This window comes from Amia ocellicauda, chromosome 21 (assembly GCF_036373705.1).
Source record: "Amia ocellicauda isolate fAmiCal2 chromosome 21, fAmiCal2.hap1, whole genome shotgun sequence".
Lineage (NCBI taxonomy): Eukaryota > Metazoa > Chordata > Actinopteri > Amiiformes > Amiidae > Amia > Amia ocellicauda.
The window spans coordinates 23,468,429-23,493,095 of NC_089870.1; the positions used below are offsets into that span (position 1 = coordinate 23,468,429).

General features: G+C 38.9%; 1 protein-coding gene across 3 annotated transcripts in view; it reads left to right on the forward strand.

Moving 5' to 3' along the window:
* Positions 1 to 24,667, forward strand: part of npas3 (neuronal PAS domain protein 3) — a 262,662-nt gene that overhangs the window by 202,543 nt on the left and 35,452 nt on the right. For all 3 annotated transcript variants that reach the window (XM_066694336.1, XM_066694337.1, XM_066694338.1), the window contains one exon: positions 12,771 to 12,945. In XM_066694336.1, coding sequence (XP_066550433.1) covers positions 12,771 to 12,945 — 175 coding nt within the window. The remainder of the gene's footprint in view (positions 1 to 12,770; positions 12,946 to 24,667) is intronic.

Sequence of the window (24,667 nt, forward strand, 5' to 3'; positions counted from 1 at the left end):
ATGCTCTTTGAAATGACAGACGTTTACTGCTACCAAGAACCATCATAAGCCATGCTTGTGGGCTGTTTGACCAAGCCTTCAGAAGTGGTAATTGTGGGTTGATTCATAGACCATTTTAAAGACATTGGTTTGGATTGTACCTGCAGGCATTGGAAGACCTTGATCATGAGGAAGGGCTGAGGAGGTCAAACTATATACATCAGAAATGCTGCAGCCACCAGACTTTAATCAGCATACCAGTGCCAGGAACACAGTGAGATCCACTATGGAATCTGCGCATGAATATTAGTCCTACTGGGCGTCCCGTGTTGCTCACCTGCTTCGTCACACTGGGTGTTTATGTATTTATTATGTTGCTTAACAACTCAGGTTTGCAGTAGCCTTTCAAGCATGGAAGTCACTGTATGAGATCAGGTCTATCAGTGGAGTCGTGTCTGCAGTAACTAGTTTGCTTCATAGCTTTTTTGTTTGTTTGATTTCTCCCTTTACTAGTCCTTCTGTTGCAGACGCATTGCTCCATGAGTATTTCACACAATGTACAATATTAAACATACCACGCGCAGCTGTAATCCTTCTTACAGGAAATAAGAGTGTGCTGTTTCAGTTAACATTGTAAGCTGCTTCTTTATATGCACAATCATCGCAGCTTGGTCGCTTTTCCTAATCCCTTTTTTCTTTCCCGCAATGGGAGCTGGTTGTCAGAGATGGATTTTACACTATGATCTGTACAATAAAATGCACTACAGTACCTGGAAGGCAATTAAAATACAAATCAGAAATATACCCAAATAAATACAGCTGTCCAGCTTCTCATTAACTGTGTACAGCTATGGGATGAGAAGGTGAAATAGGCACCGGTGCAGCGCCAGTGTGAAGTATTTTATTTAAAAATAAGTACATATATACATATATAATTTTTTAGAGATAGGTGTTTATGGCCGTTTTAAAGACAGTCTGCTCTGTAATGATAGGGGTCAATATACAGATAGGCTTGTGGTCAGATTTCTTTTAACAGAAATGTGGTGGTCAGTTCTGGGCCTCTGGGGGTTTTCCCAGACAAGCCATTTCATTGACCTGTCTGGACTTTATAATTTAGACTATTGCTTACATTTTAAATTAGCAGGGGTCGAAGATGCTTGTGGCCTGTGGCACTCACTGCAGATTGTTTGTTCAATATTTTCTTCAATATTTTAGTCTTCATTACAAGCAGTAATCTTTTTTTCAAGACTTCAACAGTTAGGGGTGATTGGAGAACATAAATCAGGAAAGTCCACCCCCTCCAAATAAATGCAAATGAAAGTACTTTTAGGACTGAGTTTTGGGAAAACATGCATTCAAAAAAACAAAAAGAAAAACAAGTGAATCATGAAGAATTTGAACAGTATTGGTCTTGAAAAAGTCAAAAATTATAGCAGCCTTTAAAATCTTTGCTATCAAGTTCTGTATGCAAGGTTTGTTAATAAGTGTTAAAAACCAGCAGGGCTCCTCTATACCAACTCCTGCAGTGTAACCAAATAGATTATGATATTGCTTATCTCAGTGCTGTTCTGGCTAATTACATTTATTGATTAATGGGTTATTGGGTTCACAGAATTGCCTGTTTAAAGGATTCCAACTCAAATAAAGGTTGTAGGTTTCTATTCTTACACAAGATGAAACTCAATTGTACACGTATGCCAAAACAAAAATTTTTTGTTGCTCTCAGAACACTAATTTCAAGATATATGTATTGTTTTTAATTTCCAATTGTTTTATTTTCAAGAATATATATATATATATATATATATATATATATATATATATATATATGGAATGAGAAGCCAGGGCTCTATAATCAAGAATGCCCTTCACTACATTTGAGAGAGATTTTCTGAGTCACTGATCTTTCACAATTATGGAAATTGATGTAAATAATATACTCATAAAAGTAAGTGAGTGTGCCAGTCTGTGCTCAGATATTAGCTGCAAGCACATACTATGACACGTTCCTCAGTTCACCCAGTGTGTGTCTGGAAGAAAATCCAGAAAATGCAGAATATACTGCACACAGCATGAACTCTGGTGTGGGCTATAATAATAATTATAATAATAATAATACAGTTTGGGACTCTATTCATGTTTAGGTTTGTGTGCCATTTTGCAGCAGCTTCTCAGGTTGATCTGCTGGAGAAGATGAATGAGTTAACTGAGGGAGGAGATTGGGCTGGCCTGATTTGGAAAGGTGTCCTGAAATGTTTCCAAGAGCTCAGGATTAGCATGTCTACTCTTTGGCATTGTGTCGCGGGATCTTTAATGACCATGAGTGGTCAACTCTCATCAACTCCTTTCTCACCATCAAGAACTTTTGGTTTAGATGTTCATCTTCAGAGTGCCTCCTACTGGTCCTCAGTAGGTGACCCCATTTACAACATCATCTCACCTGATGCCTCCAAATTACTGCGCAGAGCCTCCCTCTGGCTGATCTTGTGAGTTGTGTGGAGATCAAGCTTGTTCGGCTCTCAGGTTAGTAATATCCAGCTAGAGCAACATGTCTTCACATAGAGGAGATAAAGGCCTGGGTGGAATTTTTGATCTGATCCGCAGACTTGACAGTCCCATTTCTCTCTCTGTCCATAGAAAGTATCTGCCCCTCTGTCCCCTTGCTGCCTTGCTATAATCTTTCTTTCTGCAGGAATATCCTCCTTTCTGTGGCTTGTGGCCCGTGCAGCATTACCTCCATTAAAACTGAAAAAGTACCATATAAAAAGGGCTGTGTTTTCCCATCTCCTTGATTATTGATTCTGTTGGTAGAATGTCAGTTTTGAATTAAATGTAGTTTAAAATGACCATCTGGTAATGTACTGCCCCTATATATCAAACAGATTTAAAAGGCATGCGCTCCCATTTCAAAAGAAAGAAACATGAATAAAAAAGAAAATAAGTGGATTTGTTTTTTTTCTGCAAAACGAAAATGTTGTACAGATGGCCTGCTGTGACATTTCACTGTAAACTAGGCAGCATTTGCACAGTGACATAAGAGAAGCAAAGGCACTTCTCAAAACTAGAAACGGTATTTGAAAGCAATTCTTTGCACTGGTAATGGATATGGTAGGTGTGTAGATTGTTAGTATTTCATCTGACAGCCATGACTGCAGAACTATTTTCACAGTAATGATCTGGCCTGAAACTTGACTGAACATTAAAGGTTTAGCGTGTGTGTGTTGGTGGGTAAATTGCAGTGCGTGTCCGTGATCCTGGTTGGTCAGGTGTTGCTGTGTTCAAAGAGCCGGCCGTGCTTCGACAATGCCTTACTGAAGGAGCAGGGAGGTAGTTCTCAGGTAGAGCGAAGGAGACCGCAGCCGGACTGGGCCGGTTCCTTTTCAGGCCCAAATATACAGAAACATATGGAGCTGAATAGAAAATGGGTTTTAAGTTAGCATGACCCAGCAGAACCTACAATACCGTGTCTTGTAAAAGCTGAGCATTACTTCATAATTATGTCCATTTTAGGTTTGGATATCTAGAAAATGTTGTCATTAATCAAAACAAACAAACAAATTATAAATCAGTGTAATGTTCTGCCACCATATATAGATAAAAGAGATTAATTAGAGCAAATTAAATGGCTGTATCTTTTGTCAATAGATTTACAGTTGAAATGAAAAGACTGTTAGTCATTTTAAACTGAATACGTCTGTGTGCCCAGTGATAGAAAGTATCATTTGGTCATTTCAGTTAAAAAATGCAATACAATTTAAAAGACATGCAGTTATATGAGGACTCTGTTATAATAAGCAAACTATTATGCATTAAATCATGCACATGACCACACTGAACTACACTGAATACCAAAACAACAATTTTTAGAGCATGAAAGCTGTTTTGCAGATATGTGTGGCTCATGGCTGTGTTTGCAGTTGTAAGGCCTGTCCGAAATCTTGGCACACAAGTGGTCCCTGTTGTTCTTGACCACATGAAGAAAGTGCGAGAATCTGGCCAGGGTAACTGAACCCACAACACTGCCCTCTGTCGCCTCCGTCTCTGAGGGCCCCCTTAGCCCCAAGCCACAGCGAGACGCTCTTCAACTTGCACAGCTCTTCTGGCCGGCTCCACGTGATCACCAGCCTGGGAAAGTGTAGCCCTGATGTTCGGATGAGCCTTCCCCTCCCTCTTACTGACATCACAGAGGGCTGTTTCATTTGCACCTTTGATGTGTTACTCTTAACTCCTCAGCGTCACTCCAGGCTTCTCTGGGAGGCGCTGTCTTTATTAAAGCCCTCTTGTTTCGCTGTGGAACCCCTCGCCTCCCAGACTCTCGTCTCCACGCTCGCTGTGCGGCTGCACTTCTCCAGAGAGAAGTGATGTCATCTCCTGTCCTCTACGAATATTCAAGATGTTGCAAAATAAAGAATGGGGCTTCTGAATTGTTAAACAATGCGAAATAGTTGGAAAGGGTGTCTCTAGGCTAAACCTTAGACTTATAATGAATTAATTAATAAATATAATAATAATGAATAGTATTATTGCTTTTGTAGTTGTGGCTGGTATTATACCATGATGCTGAAATGATCTTGAACAGCTGGAGTTCTGAAAAAGCCAGTTCATGAAGCCAAAGGTACACAGTGATTATATTTGCTTTTTCACTTGGCATTTCTAACAATGAGACGAGTGTTTGGATCAGCTCTCCACACACTCAATAGAGGCGGTTAATTCTGACAACCAATCATACTGAAGGCATCGGGTTATTATGGAAAAAAAAGTTTCTAATTTGTGGTTTTCTTTTTTATTTATTTTTTTGATTCTGTGTTCAATAATTCATTGATTCCCAGCAGCAGGGAAGAGACAGAGATTTATAGTGTGTGATTGTGTCATGTCTGGTTTTATCATGTCGATAGGGAGAAAATTGACCACAACTACAAAAGCCTATTTCTAATTCTATTTGATCACCATGGGAACTCATCAAAACAGGGGGCAGCGCTGAAGTTTCATTAACAGATCATCTCTGATCTCCTGCTGGGTCCCGTCTTCATTTACTCTCTCCTAGCGCCACCGCTTAGACACGAAGCGCCGGGCCGGGCAAGAGGACAGTAATGGCATATTTACCATTCTCCACCATCCTCCAGATTAATATTAAACTGTTAAGAGAAAATGAGAGTTTATTGATTTGTTTTAAGCCACGCATGTTCTGGCGGTGAGCGTTATTCAGATTCACTGAGTGCCAATAGATAAGTGATTTCAATAAGCAGACAGAGAAGAATGCGCTCTGCAGGCCGGAGCACGGCGAGAGCAATGGCACTGGCGTGTTTAATCTCTCTTACAGGCCTAATCGTTACTTTTGCAATTTGGGATTGTTTGTAGGCGATTTCTTTCAGGGCATGGCTGCGGGAATGAGGAATCACAATGGTAATGCCGGAGAGCAATCCGAAATTGCAGAGGTTCAGAGCACAGCTCTCCACACCCCTCCCCCCCACTTCCCTTCCCTCCTCCACTCAATGGAAAAGCAGTGGTATGTGACCAAAGGGGAAGGGGGTTATTGCTTTTACAGATTTCTCCCCTGGCCTGATTTCCATTTTTAAGATAACTCTTGATCTGAAGCAAAGCCTTATGGAAAGAGCCAGTAATAAGTTTAATAGCCAAATGGCCCAGTGGTTAGTGTCCTGTGGGGGCTGCGAGTCAGTCATTTGATCTCGTATCACTCCTGCTGAGAAGCAATGTGGGCCCCGCTACTTGTACACGGATATAATTCTACTTCCTGAACCTTTTTTTCTTCTTGCAAACCTTTAACTGTAAGGAGCTTCTTACTTTCTGTTACTCTCAGCAGGAAAGGCTGATGATAGTTGTTTATAATCAGCATAGCTGGGGCTGGAAGTTACAAAGTTGAAGGTGATCTTAGGACAGGATGCTTCTTCAATGCGTCTCTCAGATTGAAAGTGTGTCTATAATGTGTATATAATGTGTAAATGGCTTCCTTGGGGGCCATGCGGGGTGGGGGCGGGGGGATAATCAGGTGAATATTAAAGAAATGTGCGAGAGAATAATAGTTGTCACTGGCAACTGCAGTATGTTTCTTGATGTGAGAGAAGTTCTCAAAGGGGACTAATCTGAGATCATTAAACCCACAAAATGCGAATTTTTTGCAAGATTCAACATTTGTACTAGAGTCAAACAGCCTTGTAAATATGAGATGATCTCATATCCCCTGAGGAGCGCAGAGTTGCGCTAATTGTGGATGCGAAGGAACACTAAGCACAGCAGTTTTGGGTCGGCTCAGGCACCATGCTCCGCTGTGCTGATGTTGAGAAGACTGCTATTTTCTTCTCTGTCTCTTTCTCTGAGTCAGAATGGCTTTGGAAATGGTCCTGTAGTCTCAATAGGTACTTCCCTGGTTATAATCAATACTTTATAACCGTTGATCAATAAATCGATCGATAACCCTTAGTCATTTTCCCTCTGCGTTATACATTACTGTCCAGTAAATTTAATAGAAAGAAGTCCCTCATTAAACATCTCAACATCGTATTAATAAAATAGGACATGTTTCAGACATGACTCAATATCTAATCTGGGAATGCATTCCACATCGTCACATCAAAACCTTTCAGTGTTTAAGATTAACATTTAGATCAGATTTAAACCTCTTGTCCAAAACTAGTACCTTAGATCATTTAAAGTATTTTAAATATTTCTCTCTTAAAAATGTGATTTGAAATGTTCATACGTTTGGTATATTGTAACAGCGCACAGTAGGTCTGACAATTTAGACTCTAATATTCAGTAAATTAAGAACAAACAGGTAAATCCTTCATGTTCCAGTTAAACACAAGGTAGGAGACTCATTGACATGGACTGTCCACCCTGTTATCTTTTATCCTGGTGTCAGTCCACCTTTTAAACATACTGGTGAGGATCTGATATTTCTGAATTGCTTCTTATCCTAAAATAAGGAAAAAATAAAAAAAAACTGAAAGCAGGAAATGGCTGAAGCTTTTGTGATTGATAAAATATTTGGACTTGAAGTTACTCAGATGTGTCAAGTGGTATCTTTGTTCAGTGGGTTAAGCAGCGAGCGCTCAAAGTTTGCCATTTCCCTGCTCCTTTGTGAGTTGGCTTTTGGTCTTTGCTGTCACTGGTTCTGAAGGTTGAAGAGAAAAGCGGTGTCAGAAAGCTGATTGGTAGCACAGAATTTTCTGAGACAATCTGAATCTCATATTCAGCTACTTTGCCACAGTGGATTAAGATGATCTAAGGGGGCTTTGAGAGCTCGATAAAATCAGGCAAGAGAGAGAAAAAGAGCACAGGGAAAATTTTTACCCTTTTTGTCCTTCGAAGTTAATTGTTAAACTTTTTCCTTTTCGTTCTTCGTACATTTTCTGCAAAGTGTTCCCATTTTGTTAAAGAATTTATGGATTGTAGTCTTTTTCACAAAATGCAAATTGACGTGAAATGCTTGAAGTTTCAAACCACTTGTCTTGTCATCTCTCTTGCGTGTGATTGTTTCTGTCAAGGCTGATTTGAACAAAGCTTTATTAAGTTCTCACTTCGTTACAGAAATGTAAAATATGTGAATTAAGACTCAGTTTTTGTGATGTTGATTTATTTATTATTTAATAAAGTTTTTCTGATATTTGTATCTGTATCTCACAGTGCTTATGGCCTTCATGATGTTTAGGTCAAGATATAATGGAACAAATATTTCAGTCAAGAATAATAATATTTTCTTCTCTAATTAACAGAATTTGTATACTGGTTGGCAAATCTGTATATGACACTGTTTTACCTACTTCAGGTATTTACAATATTATCTAGAGTGCCCTTCTTTTTAACTAGTTAATTAATTCAGTAGTTACAGTTACTTACTTAGTTACTACTTAGTAGAATTGAAAAAAATATATATATATATATAAATTTAGTTTGAAATCCAGATTATAGCTCCATGTTGCTTTGCCACAATGTGGTGTTAAAGGGTTGGGAAGTGAGACTGACTGGTCCTCAACTAAATCTTGTCCTGCTGTCACTGCCAAGTAAAAGGTTACTGTAATCTGAGCTCGGCAACACTTGAGTAATTCAGAAGCTTCTCGCAGTTAATAGTTCACTTGTGATATATAGTGCTGTGGCAAAGAATGGGACAGAGAGGGGCTTTACCAACAGCCATAGAAAGAAAACAGCTTACTGTATATAGAAAGAATCTGCTCTAACGCTGGAATTAGAGCTCTATGTCGTTGTCAAATATGGTACCAGGTCCCCGCGGTGAGCTGTCAATGTCATCCATCAGTGGCCGAGCTGCATCACACAGGCAGCACAATACGACACAGTGGAAACTTTCCAAATCCTCCTCGTTCTGTGGGCTGATGCATTTGGTTATTAGACAAATGGAGTAAGCTTTGCAGACTTCATTTTCATTCTTGGCAGCACGCTTTTATCATAAGGCAGATAGTCATTAATTTACAGAATCAACGCTGGGAACAGCTTTTGTGATCTCATATTAAATTTTCCCCTGAATCCGCCCCTTGGCAAAAATTACTCACATCGTTAAAAAATATTTAATTAGGCTGTAGTTTATACCCAGCTCACAGGGGAAATGTTGGAATTAATATGATTTGCATGAATTCTGTTTCTCTTTTTGTGAGTGAGATTAGTTCTGAATTCAGTTCAGGAGGTCAGTGACTCTGCCAAGGACTCCCATTTGTGAAGGTCAGACAGGTAGCAAGAGCTTCCCCTGGGTCGCCTCACTGAAAAGACAGCAGAAATTGCTTTTAATTATGGGCTACCTTAAAGCCAGTGGCTGTTGTTGTGCGCGGCTCGCCTTCCCCTCTGCGCAGCCTCTCTGTGCTGCTTGTTTTTAAAGTAACAGATAACCACCGAGCAGGAGGACCAGGGAAAGGTTATGTGCTGGAGCCCTGTGATTAGATATAGAAAATAAACCTCCACTTTGATACCAGTCACTCTGCAATATGCAATGGAAAGGTTTTATTCTATTCTTCGGCAAGGTTTTTCCTTTTTAAATAAAGATCACTCTTCATGCATAGCGCTGTGATTTACACGGCATTACTGTGTCATTACCGGCTTGTCTGTTTTCCCCCTGTGCTCCTTGACAGCTACTGGTGGCATGAGTGTGTAATGACATGGCAAGGGTCTGTACTTTTTAATTACATCAGGTAAATATGAGGGCTTTACAAGGCTTTTTTATGTAGAAACCTCCCTTAATGACCAATTTATTACCATGTAATTTTGAAGGTTACTTTCGCCCTACAATATGAACTGCAATTTGCAGGGGGAGGAGGGCAGTGTTTTCCAGTGGAGTTTTTTTGTCTTAAATTTTTATGGAAATACTTTATGCCAAGTGTTATCAATTGAACACTATGTAATAGGAATCATTAATGTAAGAGTAATTATATGCTATCAAACTTATAATTTTCCATTTAGCTAATGTTAAATGCAATAATTAATTAATACTGAACCCTAGAGCCAACATCAATTTATTTGATTAGTGCATTTAGAAAGAGGCTCCAATATTTTAACTTGAGGAAATGTGGGATGAATTTTGAGCTGATCTTTAGCACAGATCACTTCAGTGTCACTTCAACAGGAAAGATGTTATGATGCTCGTTAAACACAGACTTCAGATTTCGCTTCCTCTTGTTTTATCAGTAATAAATACATAAAACCTATGTAAAAGAAAAAATCACTTTTGAAATGGCAATTAAAATACATCCACATTTAGTGAAATTGTACTTTAAACTTACAAACCTTTACATACGTGTGTGTTGTGTAGTATTCTGTATGTTGCTATATATGATTTTAAAATAAATATTGGTGTTTATCAGCCTATAGAATGAATCATATATTTTTTCTATTCTATATGAAATATTTACACATTAACCCTTAAACAGGGGGTTACAGAGAGCAGGGCCATGTGACCGGATTGGTTTGATTCCGGTGAACGATTGTGTTCAACATATAGGGTCTCCGTGTTCGAGCCGCCAGCCTCTGAACACGTAACGGTGACATTTAACAGACGCCCCCGATTACCGAGCGGAGGTTTAATGGTTAAAAATGACATTTTGTTTGGTTGAGATGGTAGAATGAGATAGTAAAATCACAAAGCTTCAGTCTGATCCATTAGAAAAAAAGAAGAAGCCGGAAAAAAAGACAGCCAGCAAACTGTCCATCATGTGATGAAATTTGACAGTGGGGATTATGGCTTTGATGGACCAGAACAGCTAATAGAGGAAGCTGACATTTTTGAAACCCTGCTAATTAAGGGTTCCTTCCTTAATATTAAAATAAAGTCTCTGTCTGGCTTTTATGGTTGGTGAATCAGGTGTTTTCATTAATATATGCCAGTCAGTCTTAATAAGCATGGAGGGCAGAGGAAGTTATTATTGAGTGACCTTCTACAAAATAAGCATGTTGCTGAGGGCTGTAACCCTGGCCTGCTCGGGCTGATGAGGCTCATTTACAATGCAAAACCCTCTGAAGAAATCCAAGTGTCCTTTATGCAATCACAGAGAATAATCCTTGTGTCTCTTGTAATGTCCAAAATTGCCACTTACAACAACCACTGCTATACAATGAATATTACAATCCATATTATTTTTCCAGCACATTGTCTACATTTCAGCATTTCAGAGATTAGGGAGGAAAAGAAAACGTATTGTCAAGATACTTGTGTTGAAAAGTCAGATCATTTTAATACTGTTAAAATAGTCATCTACCGTGTTCATGAATTATAATGTACACAATAGGCTTGCCGGTGCAGTCTGTAAAAAGGAGATAGCTTTACTATTTCATCTCCATTTTGAAATAGATTTTAAACCACTTTGTGTAATGTATTCACAGAAATGGCAAATTCACACTGAGGTTCTCCTTTTATTATTTGAGCTTAATCCAATTATAAATTTGAATCACCGTTTCTCCCTTTCCAGTAATCCGTCGTTCGATGTTGCTCTCGAGGTTAAAGACACTGATGTAACATGATCTCATTTTGGGAAGAAAAAAGAGGTTCTTTCCTACCTTTGTGTGTGTGAGGATTCCTCTGTCCTTAATCTGCCTGTTAAGAACGCCCCGCTCTCATACAAAGAGTCGTTGCATCTACCGTGCCGCGCTCCAGAGACCTCTCCATCTTGAGTCTCACGAGGAGGGAGAGAAATCCCTCAGACGCTGCAGTGGCCTGCTTTTTCTTTTTTCCTTTTTGTTTTGTAATCGCCACCAAAATAGCCATGGCATTTCATATTTCAAATTACTAATAGGATGGGAATCTGAAAAGTGTATTCATAGCTACACACAGAGTGTAGTGTGGAGCGCTATTTCACTTTGAAAGTTCACATTTACACATTGTAGTTGGGTTGTAAAATTAGCACTTAACTGACTTGAGAAAGTGGAGTTTCAGTGCAGAGACATCTGCCAATAAAAACATGATTTAAACCGAAACAACCTGTTGTCAGATGTTTTGAAATGTAGAGCAAGTTAGTTGATCCTGATCATATCTTATTAAATCTCCCTGGGAGCAGATTCGCCTATATATATATATATATATATACAGGTCTGAAAACAAGATTTGGCCAAGCATATATCCTTTAATCATAAAAAAACTGTTTTATTAAACAATAATAACATTAACTACTTTTTATCTTGGGCACTTTCTCTGTCACAGTGTAGCTTTTATCACAGAAGTTAAATGTCAAAATAATAGTCTCTGTGCTACATACAAGTGTGAACATGGCTTGTGTTTGGATAAATATCTGCAAGATGTATTTAAATGTCTTCAATAAAACATGAAAATGCCTCAGTCAATAATCCCATTCGAAAAAAAATATTTCTACTTTGAATATGTCATTTAACACAGTGACCTTCGTTTATCTTTGAAGCCTTGAATTAAGAGTTGTGACTGAACCACAGTGTAAGCATTTCAGTACTTTTTGATGTTTGCAGTATTATTATTAATATTACATGTCAATAAAATCTGTGATTACAACACTTAATGAAAAAAGTTCAAATGACCTAATAATTTAATGCAATATATCAAATGTGATTTAAAACACTAAAACAGGATCAGTCTATATTATTAGCTTTATTTAATTTCTTAATTATTGTTTCTGCTCCGAGTAGTAATTTATGAGGGACTCAATCGCTTAAGGGGATTTCACATTAAAAGGATTATTTCCATGTAATCCCTCCGTCCCTAAAGACAAAACCTGATCATTGACAATTCCAGGCCAAACAATACAGTTAGGTGGAAGTATTGGTGGTGTAATTGTATTGTCAAGAGAAGAGAGACGCAGAAATACAGATACATTGTTCACTTCCTCTCCTCTTCTTCAGTCCCAATTAGCAACACACAATCTGCACTTATCAAAGTAAATGAGGGTGTTTAAAGGTTAGCCAGCCTTCAGTTCCCTGCACTTTATTTCAATGTCACGACTTTCCCTTAACTCCTTTTAATTGGCTGCAACCTGCAAAGTTTGCCTTACAAATAATTGAGATGTGAAGTCTGCTTTTTAAAATGCCTCTTCGTGTTCCTAAATGTAATTTAATTGTAGCAGCGGTGTAGAAGCACTTGTACTGTGCTACACAATACAGGCTTGTAAATGTGTTGTTCTTGCTGGGGAGTTGTGGGGTGTTATTTATTCCCAGAGAGAAGTTTGAAATAAGGGTCGGGTGTCAGAAAGATAAATAAATGGGGAAGAATAACAGATTAACGTAGTCTTTACAGATTGTTGTGTTTCCTGCTGTGATTAGCGGCGAGAAGCCGATTTCCAACACTAATGGTGTGCCGACTGTGTGTCCTCTAGGTGGAGCTGACGGGCAGCAGCGTGTTTGACTACGTCCACCCCGGGGACCATGTGGAGATGGCGGAGCAGCTGGGCATGAAGCTGCCCCCGGGACGCGGCCTCCTCTCGCAGGGCACGGCGGAGGACGGCGCCAGCTCAGCATCCTCGTCCTCGCAGTCCGAGACCCCGGAGCCAGGTGGGAATCGCATCACAACCAGGGGGCTGGCGGGCAGGACTTTCACCAAATGATTGAGCGCCAGTCACTGGTGTGGAGAGAATATAATCAAGCCAAGGCTATAGTTAAACATTCACAGCCAGCACTGACGGCTGCTTATACACTTAGACTTGAATTAAAACAAAATCTTTCAGATGTTGGGCTCCTTCGGCAGAATCAGAGATAGTCTCTTGATTAAGGGAGTTGATGTTGAGCTTTCACATCAAAAACATGTCTCCTATTATCTGGGAACTGTTTGAGTTTGTTGGGTTTTTTGTTTGTTTGCGTTTCACGAACATTTCAACACTTTAATTTTGCAGTTTAATTGATACGTGGTTTTGTTTTTATTTTCTGATTGGGTTTTTAAGTTAAACCCTTTTACCTAAGTGTGAACTATTTTTAGTTTAGCTGTATATCTTTTCTAGGTTCTGGAGCTAAAATCATATTCAGTATTTTCCCAAAGAGATAATATGACATGTCACAGAGGAATAAACACGCTTTTTCCAGAGCAGGTTCAGTCATCAGTACCTGCGAGGCTCGGCCTGGTTCAAATGAGTCTGTTCTAGTTGGGTTATTTTGAGAAAACTTATATTTTTATACATTTACAATAATATGCAATAAGTACAAGTATTTTAAGATCAGTTAGGTGAGATACACCAATACGTGGAGGTACGGAGAGTGTTGTTAAGGCTTTTTGGAGATTCAAATCATATTCTCTTAAACCAAAAACGCTGCCTTTCCTGCATCTGTTTTCTGTATAAAACAGTCCATTATTATCCTTTGATAAAACTTTAACAAAAGTGGTGGCTTAGTGATTTTATAATTTGATTCAGTTCTGTCTGGAGAATTACCATCTGCCCCTGGATTAGCTTTATATTACATTATATTATCATAACATCTCATTGCCTTGCTAATTAATCAGGCACTTTTGATACATCATAATAAGCATTGTATGTACTACAGAGTCTTTGCTGAATATTCTGCTGGAATATTTGGTATATATATTATTTTATGTCTCACTCTGAAATGTCTCTGCATTAAAGTTAAATTATAAAGAAACAAATACATTAATAATGATCGTCCCGCTGAGCAGAGATGTTGAATTTCTGTTCGAAGCATCAATTTAATGGAAAGATGCCTTTGAGATTTTTGTTTTTTTAAATCATTTTCGAAATGTAAAACATGCTAAAGACAGGCGTGGAAATGAATGTTAAGCATCAGTCAGGTATCTGTATAAAGCCGTCAGGATTTTAACCCTTTGTGTGAAACCTCTTGCCGAGTAATGCTTGGGAAAACCTGCACTTTGTATCAGTAATTCCCCTTAGGAGGTTAAAATGTCACATTTTGCTGCAAACCTCACTTTACGGCTTTGATAATGAGAAAGAGACTTTTTGTTAAGAAGGGAATTCCTTATGGGCTGTTTGGTCAGAATCCTATTCCAGGCAGGATCGTTTATTTTAAAGCAATGTGTGTATTTCTCTTTATTTTCTTTTTTCTTTTCCTTTTTTTTTTCCTTAGCCTGGAGCCAGCGTGCTTTGGTGTGAAAGAAGCTAGAAGCTATTTCTGTCTAGATCCTTGACTATCTAGAGGGTGGGAGGAAGTGTTTAAGATATTATATGATGCAGCTGAACTGTCTCCTCAGTGGTGCTCAAAAATATATAATAAATAAATAAAATATGGAAGAATGGGGGTAAAAAATAAAAGGGCAGCACTATAACATAGGCTTAGCAGCCTCTGAATTTAATTAGAGAAAGTGTGGAGAGGAAATGAAAGGAGGTGACATCCCTCATTGGAATTCCTTTCAGGGCTCTTATAGACTTTGCCTTTAGAATGTTCCCATTTTCATTGTGTTGTACTGATGATAATTTAAGTATTAGGGGAAAATCCATTTATAAATTAAACAAAATGACTTGATATCCATCAGTCCCTTAGTTCATCAAGCTGTTCAAACATGAGGAAGATTGGCTGGTCGGTCTGGGTCTTCGGAGAGCTCTGGTAATTAGATCTGCGAAGGATTTATTCTGTGCTGATTGGGGCTTTAAATTAATTGAAGTTCCACATTTGTGGTTTTGTCCTTTTTGTGCTTTTTTAGAGGAGATATTTCATACTCGTGTGTGGTAGAGTGACGGGCCAGCAGGAGTGGTTTCCAATGTTAATTTCCTCACTAGAAGTTGGGGATTTAATGAGCAGAGCTGACATTGAGATTTATTTGTGTACACAGAGACCCATTATTGTTCCTCTGTAGTATCAGAGAAAGGGCACCGAACACTTTGAGAGTCGGAGGACTTTTTTAATGGAAGCGTCGCGGAAAGCGCTTGTGTAGAAGTGAATGCAGAGCGCAGAGATGTGTCGAGTTTCCTTCCTCTGCCACCATCTCCTCGTGTTTATTGTTGTTTATAAAGGGACTCTCAGTCTCTTCTTGTGGGCCACTGCTCTATTGCATCATATGTGTTAATATTTACAGTTTTTATTTTAACAAAGACAGTTTCAGTTTATAAAAAAATACCATACCATCGACATCTTTATTCTTGGTGTCTGTTTTTGCTTTCCTTCTGCAGAAATGCTTTCTGTTTCTATTTCTGCATGAAACAGTAGACAGTCCTAATGGTCTGAAAATCAAAAACCCCTAATTAAAGCAGCCTTGGGTTTATTAGACATTTTGCTAATTATATTATGGCGTTGATGATTTCTTCTGTTTCATAGCAAATAGGATTATTTACTTTAAACAGACACTTAGTCAAATGTTGTTTTAAATCACTGTAATGCATTTAGAAATTCCTGTTGTCGCATTTGCACTGCTTTAGGAAGTAGATATACACACAATACACACAATGCTACATTTAATGCTAAGCATATTATACCAACTTTATAATACCTTATCTACAGTTATTACCACAGTTGAGTCTGTTCAACTCCAGCCTGTTTGTTTTTAAAAATTTACTGAAATTATTTTATTGCCACATGCATATTCTCCCTCTGACACACACACAAACGCACATACAAATGCATACACAAACACAGACACACGCACGCACGCACGCATGCACACACACATGGAAACACACACACCCAAGCACACACAAGCGCATGCACACGCAAGCACACACACACACACAAACACATACATGCAAGCACACACACAGAAGCGTGCGTGCACACACACACACACACACACAAACACACACACACACACACACTATAAGGTGTGAGAGTGTCCAGGCAGGGGGTTGTTAGACTCGGTGCGTTATTCAGTGTACACATGACGTTTCTGTTCAGCGCGTTTAAGTGGGAATACTTTCCCAGATCAAGGCGTCTCCGAGGAGCAGTTATTGTGACCCCTGGCTGTGGCTAATTCTACAAATAATTGTGTCAAAAGCCAGGGTGATCAGCCTGAAGGTGCTGCTGAAGGGTTTTTAATCAACCTAAGAAGACAACGTGTGTGGCTCCGGGTTCTCCTTCCCTACTATTTAAACAGATTTAAATGTCTTTCTGTTACCTGGACTAGACTGGGTGTCGTAGGTTCGCTTGTGATCTGGATTGTTAGTGAAAATCTGTACAACCTGAAATATTACGAGCAAGTGGGGACTAAATATGGGGGGAGTATTTTCATCACGTTATCAAGTGTATTATGTGGACTGAGTCACCTAAATAAAAAATCAGATTCATGGCTACTGATTCACCAGCCTTGATTACAGCGCTTAATACAGCGCTTAATATATTTGAAAAACGAATTGTATTAAATCATTGCAAACTGAAGTTAGTTCTGTTCACCAAATTTTATTTAGTTATTTTATTAAAACACACACACACACATGCATATAAACACGCTGTATATATTTCACTCATTGTTCTCAGTGTAAGTTAAAACCATCTGATTGCTTTGCTTGTTAGAAAAGTCATTAAACAAATGTGCAAACTAATGTGGATCTAAAGCTTTCTTATTTCTTATTAGCTTTCTTATTGATTTATAATAGTATACTGCCCACTCTTCCCTTCAGTAATCTCAACAATAGTCTGTGTCCTGTTGTTTTTGTTTCCTGGATGTTAAAGAAGCAGCCAGTTGATATTTTTTGGACTTTGACAATAACTATGGAACAAATTCGAGCACCTCCAGCCATTAGTAACGGCCGCTGCTTGCCTCGGGTTCTGTAAACCAGTCCATCCCAGTAGGTGAGACCTTTGATTTTTCCTGTTGCTTCTCTAGCGTTAAACAGACTTCAGCGGCTTGTGGCATTTGATATGCAAATCCCGATCTTTTCCACTAGCCCCAAACATCAGCTCGTGATCAGCGGCGGAGAGGAGGCTGCTCTTTGCCTTGGCTAGTAGGGACAAGGTGCCATGTTTAGCTAAATATCTTCACTAACGCAGATGCTTGCTTGCAGGGAGTTAGTGGGGAAATGTGATGTCAGCTCCTACATTGTTAAGCTCCTTATAATTCCAAAAGCCCCAAGGAGGTTTAGTCTTGATTTATAACATGTTTTCAATGCCTCAAAAAAAAAAGGTCTTGACAATTACTGTTCATTGCATCATAAGCTCCTAAAGTGTGTTAAGTCTCCTCAAGATTTAGATTTAAAAATAGTAATTCACTTCATTTAGAGTGAAATAAAGGAGTGGGTGCTGTGAGGAAGGCGTAACTCGGGCACAAGAATTAAACATGGCACAGGTCCGTGTCTGTCTACACACAGGGCAGAGCAGCGCAGTCTCCAGTGTCCTAAATCATTGTGTTCGCTGTGAGTCAGTATAAACTGTAACACAGTCCGGCTTCTCAGGATGTTCTAGTCTTGAATGTGGATGCCTTCATTTATCATTTTAAGCTTTTTTATGTGTGCTTACCAAGTTGTTGTGCTTTCAGTACATAAACATCAGTTTTTAATAATGCTTTATTTATGTGTGTAAACTTTGTCTATATATATATATATATAATTATAATTTTTGTTTTATTTATTTTAACCCCCATGCTTGTAATGTTCCTGAATAAAAATAAGTTGATGTTGTGGCATTGCATATCTTGGATTGGTTAATCTGCTTTAAGCTACTTATGCTAATTTGAGGGGCATTAAGCCATCAGAAGGTTCAGCCAAGAGCAAAGTTATCTGTTCAACCTGACGGAGTGGCTCTTAGGCACGGGATCCACATAGGACAGCATTGTGTCAATTGTCCCCGGGGTTCAGACCTGCCTCCTTGTGCTACACCTTTCTGCTATTACAATAATCATCATAATATCATTGTATTACAGTGTATGTTACTGTTGTTATTATTATTATTATCAGTGGTTTTATCAGTATTTTTGTGTGTGTACTTTTGCTGTTGGTTAAAGTTTGGACTGGGATGCTAGGACTGGGACCTTCAATGCCTAAAAACACTAGTGACCTGCTAAAGTGGTTGACTGATCTCTTCATCATATTTCTCGGAGGGAAAACAATATAACGTTTGTTCTTACTTCATTAGGTCTTGCTGTGCATTTGGCCTCTCAATGTAAAGTGTGGATATATTTTGAACTATGAAGCAGAAGTTGTGCCAAGTTCAGGATCAGCAAAAGCAAAGCAAAAAGTGTATTCCAAACCATACGTGGGTTTAAAAAAATATTCACTTCCTTCAAAGTCCCTGTCTGCGAACACCCGGCTGCCGATTCTCATACATTATATTCTCCCTCCTCCTTCCATACTTGAGTGGGCGCTGTTGTGCAGTTCTGCGGGTCGGCATCGCGGGCAGCTGTGCCGCCCTGGCTGGCACGCTGTGACACCCCTCTGTGAATGCAGAGGAGCTGCTCTCTCCGTCTCCCTGGGAGAGGCAGGCGCCTGTGTGGGCAGGGAGGCTCAGACAGCAGGAGACAGACAGCCTGCCAGCAGCACGACCTGCCGCTCAATATCAGCCTTTGTGTGCCGTTAACATGCAGAGCCCATAACACTGTTAAACTCACAACCTCCACAGGTTGCATCAGTGCGATGTTGTGTTGTTTGCACTGTAAAACCTTAAAGAGTCAGCGCTCAGAGCTGATAACTGTTGACAATGGATTAAGGCTCAATGACTCTCGTCTCTCCCTATAAGCACTGGCTGTACTGCAGGAGCCCTTTTGTATTTATATATTCACTTTCATAAACTGCTGCAGGATCCCTCGTTCAGCTCTGAGCTCAGAGACCGACCTGTCGTTCCAAAGCTTAGCCACCGTTTCGGCTACCTGTCTCATTTATCTTCCTGCCTCTTGGTAATCGAGATCAGTAGGCTGTAGGATGTATTTAAATGGCAAGTGAGTCCATTAGTGCGGGGGTTTCATTCTTTACAATACCCCTTATGTAAGTGAAGGTTTATTCCCGTGAAAGCTAAGAAGGTTCTGGGTCTTTTAGCAAACCTGACAATTAAGCAATATCATGTCGTGGTTGTATCAAAACTTTGAACGTAAAAGTTCTAAAACATCTTAATGAAACACAACTTCCTGACTCCTACACGTTGTTTATTCCTAGGCATGCAGTCAGCATGAACTGTTTGTACCTGAAATTCATATCTACTGTGGCCGTTGATCTTGTTTTTCAATTTGTTGACACAGCATCACAAGTTTACTAATGAAGATGACTTTTACAAATAGATTTCTGAACTACTCTTTATAATCCCCTTGTTCCTGTGAACGCAACGTTCCCCTGCGTGGGATCGCTGCTCAGGACGGGAATGAGAGCTGGGGCTTCTGCTCCTCCAGATCCTTATAGCTGCTGAAGATCTGCAGCAAGACACTTCCAAATGTGTGGGGATATATTTTGTGACAAGTCAATTTTGAACGTCTAAGAAAAGTGAACAGCTTTACTGTTCTGAGCACAGGAAGCTCCACAGTTGGTTTTATTGCGTTGACAACTGCCTTCTGTCAGGACTGTCTGCGCTGTGGAGTGCAGTGGACTTCATTCGTCATCACTCAGAGATTTACTGATGCCGGCTGCAAAGTTGGGTAGGATGACTTTCCTGCTCGGGATTTTCTTTCACCGATGCACATCATATAGAATTTCTCTGTTCAGCTCAGAGGCAAATAGAAGCAGAAAAGATCTCTCAATGCAGAGATTAAACAGATACTGAGATTAAGTATTTGATTATAGAAAACTGAAACAGAATGATTGTTTGGCAACTGGGTATATATTAATGTGTGCTTTGCAGCTGTGTCCTTTTCTCAGCTCATGCAGCACACATTTTATTGAGTTTCTGTGTATCTTATATCTGCATCACTGGAATAAACAGTAATGTGGTCCGTCCAGCAGTTGATCGATATGATGAGATAATTTAAACTTGATATGAAATTATATTAAAATTTCAAGTTGTCATACTAATTTTAATGTAAGGGCTTTCACAGCTGTAAAATGAACCTGATCAAACCATAGAGATGAGCCGGTGTTATATATTGCAGTGCTCAAGCAGAAGAACTGTTTATTGTGTTTGTTTTGAAATGTAGACTGTCATCAGATTTAGTGCAGCCAGGGCTCACCACTCAGTCAAGCGAGTGCCTCTCATACTCGCAGGACGGGGCTGGGAGGCATTAAAACAAGTAACATTTGACATTTCTTAGAGCCAGGAATCCACAGCTCCTCTCGGTACAGGCGTTTCCAGCTCGCTAAAGCGATGCGCTCTCTCTGCAGACAGGCTGTGACAGCTCGCTGGGTTTGTCACCATGTTGCTCCTGTATGAAATACAATCCTGCTTATACAGGCTTTCTAAGCTGCAGTTTGGAATGAGACTCGGCTGCTGTTTTGTAAGTGATGTTACATGCTTCATTTGACAATGTGATGTGCTGTCCCTGCACCCGTAAGCTACTGTATTTGTTTATTTGGTTTATCAAATTGCAATCATACATACGGCCTACATATAACATCTCCAACCCCAGTTCATGTCACTGACTGAACAATCGAAATATTTACAACAGTTTACTTCTGTATTGCAGATGCAAGTTGTGAATCATTTTTATATTAATAATCTCTCAGTAAAGAAATACATCAGAAAATATCACACCGCACATAAATGACTTAAATAATTAATACAAACATACATATATGAATAAAAGTAGGAAAATGCTGAGACTGAACAGCACATCGTAATAATAATAATAATCACCTTCATCATAATTATAATCATAATAGTATGTATTTTTGTTATGCCCAAAAAAAACCTCCTCCTCAACAAACGCAAGGCAAGATGTCATTGCTGGAGATGGCTGTGTGAAGAAGAACCTCTGTCCTTCTCCAGGAATGGGAAGAGAGGGAACGAGCCGCAGCTCGTGACCTTAACCTGTTCCTGTAAATTCATGTCAGGCAGGTGAACCTCTTTCCAAGAGCCCCTCTGGCCCGGCTCCCTCGGCGCCGTGCCGCTTCACCTCCGCTCTCCGCAGTGCATTGAATGTCAGGCAGGAGGAAGAGTGCATTTTATATCAGCATTCAGAGGCATTTGGGGAACTGTTAATAATGTCACTTGAGCAATTGGCCAAAGACCAGTGCAGTCTTCTGAGAGCCCTTCTGGCCAGAATACATGCAGCCTGCCTGGCTCAGGCCGAGGGGGGGCGGTGTAGCCAGTGTTGCACCGAGGGGGGGAGTAGCCGGTGTTGCACCGTATATATATATATATATATATATATATATATATATATGGTTAGCAAACAGAAGTCTGTTAATGGGATTTAGACCTATGTAGTATGTAGTATGTATTTTGTCTTTAAATGTATTATTTAACTTATTATTACAAACATTTACTAGTAGTTGTACACTATCTTAATTTTATTGCATATTCGTTTTGTATTTATTCAGTCATATATGCCTGTGTTTTTATATATATATCTATATATATGTGGGTATTCTGAGGTTCTGTTTTCAGCTTTAACGTTATTCATACAAGCTAATCCTTTACTTAAAGTGAATGGTTTACAGTGTATGTTCACTAAACTGAAGTGGTGATTATTTCCACATATATACATCCATATTATTATTGTAAAATAAAAACTCAGTTCATTGTTTATGAAAATAATTTTGCTACAATAGCAGCACTGTTTTCTTCGATGGTCATTTTTAGTATTTGAGTTTCAATTATGATGCTTGAGAAGGAACTGCACGAGTTACAATACAGACTAATTCTCTGCATGTTACAAACTCATAATGATGAGCTGCCCGTTATGGGAGTAGCTCTCACTTCATCAGTAGCGTCTCTGTCAGATCTTTGATCAACCGGCCGTGTTTCAGGGGCCATAAATAAACAACTGCCTTTCTTGCTAAGACAAATGTGTTTTAATCTTCTAATGTGTTCATTTATCCTGAAATTTAACCTTAGCCCTAAATTAAAGCCTCTTGCAAAAACATAACTTAATTTAAAAGTATTAATCAATCGTAGCTGGTTTTCATAAAACCAGTGGAGAGAAAAGGCAGAGAAGACCTTATCACTGCTAGATGAGGGAAGAAATTAGAGATTAGAGGTCTTTGCCAACTAAGCCACGCAAGCAAGAACTAAAAGACACTTGTCCTTTTCTGTATTATTAAGTAGAATTATTTGTTAATTGTTATTATTGTGCTTGTTGATGTTATTTTCATCTTTAAAAAATGTCTTATTCAAATGCCCCTTTGTCTATCTGTTGTAATAAAACTTTCTGTCAATATTTAATGCTGGTGTTTGTATTGGACAGCCCACTTAAAATTCCAGGAGTCTCTCTGTCTAACTGATACATTTGAAATGGCTTCTGCTACAGAAATCTTTATTTCCCCGTTTTGAAATATAATGCCAATTTTCTGTTTATTGATTAGCTAAGACATGGCTGTGAAATTGTCCAATTTCGCAAGCACTAGTAAGAAAGAAATTAAATTATTTGTTTCAGTTAATTTCATCTTTGTATTGTATCAATACAGACTCTCTCTCTCGATATATATATATATATATATAGATAGATAGATAGATAGATATAATATAGATATATAATGTATTTTATTTTATTTTTTAATTGAAATAGCATCTTCAAGTATCATTACATACAGCTGTGGAGGACAAAGAACTCACTGTACAATTGTAAATGTTTGCACTTGAAAAAAATTGTTGAGAATGAACAAAGCAATTATTTAGACAACTGACATTTCAACCAGTTGGAACATAATTATACAGGTGCGCCCAATTATGCTTTGGAGCGATTGTGTGGATATGAGAAATCTTTGGCAGAATGTTCGAACAGCACAGACAGACAATGCCACGGCGATGTAGACTTGTAGAGGAGTGCCACACTCTCACCCCTGCATTAGCACAAAGCATTTTGAAATTGCTAAATATTCCCCCATCATCCATGGCCTTTTTGCCTCCACTATAAAACCTGAGGTAAAATACGCAAATGGACCTGAGAGAGGTACAAAGAAAATAATGACAGCTTAGCAGGACTAAAAGATTGTGAATTCTGTCAAGAGAAAGTACAGGATCATTGCAAAGGAAGACGTAGGAGCTTTGAAAGACAAAGACAGGATCAAGCCGTCTCTAGACTATTAGAAGCCAGTTGTATTTAAGCTTATTTTGCTGATAAGGTTGTCAGAAAAAAAGCTTTTTATCAGTCCAGAATAGTTGGAGTTAGCATTGTGCTTTGTTCCCATCCACGATGTGGGCTGGCATGCTTTGTGGGAAAATAAAGCCTTTTGATGAAGCTGCCATGTTTTTTTCACACAGGAAAAAGCACATTGAAAGTTTTACTCTCGGATACTGCTAGGGGGGTGAAAATGTTGAGGGGGAGCCTCGTTTTCTACCAGTGGTCTTAACCTGGAATCATTTCCTATTGTAGGTGCTGTGTGGCCTAGCCCGCACTTCCAGCACGAAGCCCAATCCTTAATCTTGTATTTGAAATTATGAGATCAGGCTTTGATTGAATTCTCATAGGACCCTTATGGTATATTTAGAATTTGCCTGCGGAAAAAAATGAAATAAATGGATATGTTGGAAGCTTCTTTTGTTGAAAAGACACTTTAGACATTGATGTTAATTTTCACCCTTTCAAGGTGGATATACACATGTGTATATTTCCATATATGCCCTACGAACCCAAATATAAATGATGCATTAATAGTATGACATACTGCATTAATAAATAACACTGAAACTACATAACAAAGAACACCTATATTTTCCATGGCAGAATACAAGATAAACTGATACAACTAAATAGGATTTACATCTTTCCCTTTATTTGCCTTAACTTTCTGTGGAAGCACAATTCTATTCTATCTCTCCATCATTAGCTGCTCCGAGCATCGGAGCCCTACCAGAGCTGGGTATATTAAAAACAGGTGGCTTTTGATTGCTGCCCTGAGCAGATAATGCTTAAACAATGACAAACATTTAAAAGGTAAAGAAAAATAGCAGCGTGTCTCACTTCAGCTTTTTTTCTCTTTATGAATATCTGTCAGATCGTTTTGTTGGATAATAAAGGGGAGTTTATAGTATAGTCCCATGGAGTTTGTGTTGTATGTAGACTGCCCTCTCTTGGATGTGAAAAACCTTTGTTGCACTAAATTTTCAGATATTTTTGTTTAACTAGGTGCTTATAATTCTGAGGAGATAAGAGCAAATAGCAAACAAGTCTGCTCAAAATAAACTGGGAAATTATCGCTGGGGCCCTTCCTCGTGACACAATTTGTCAAACCTGCTGATAGGAAACAAATTCTATTCATAAAGATTTTTTTTTCCAGCCCTCTTGCGATTCGGTGGCAATTCAATTATAGTT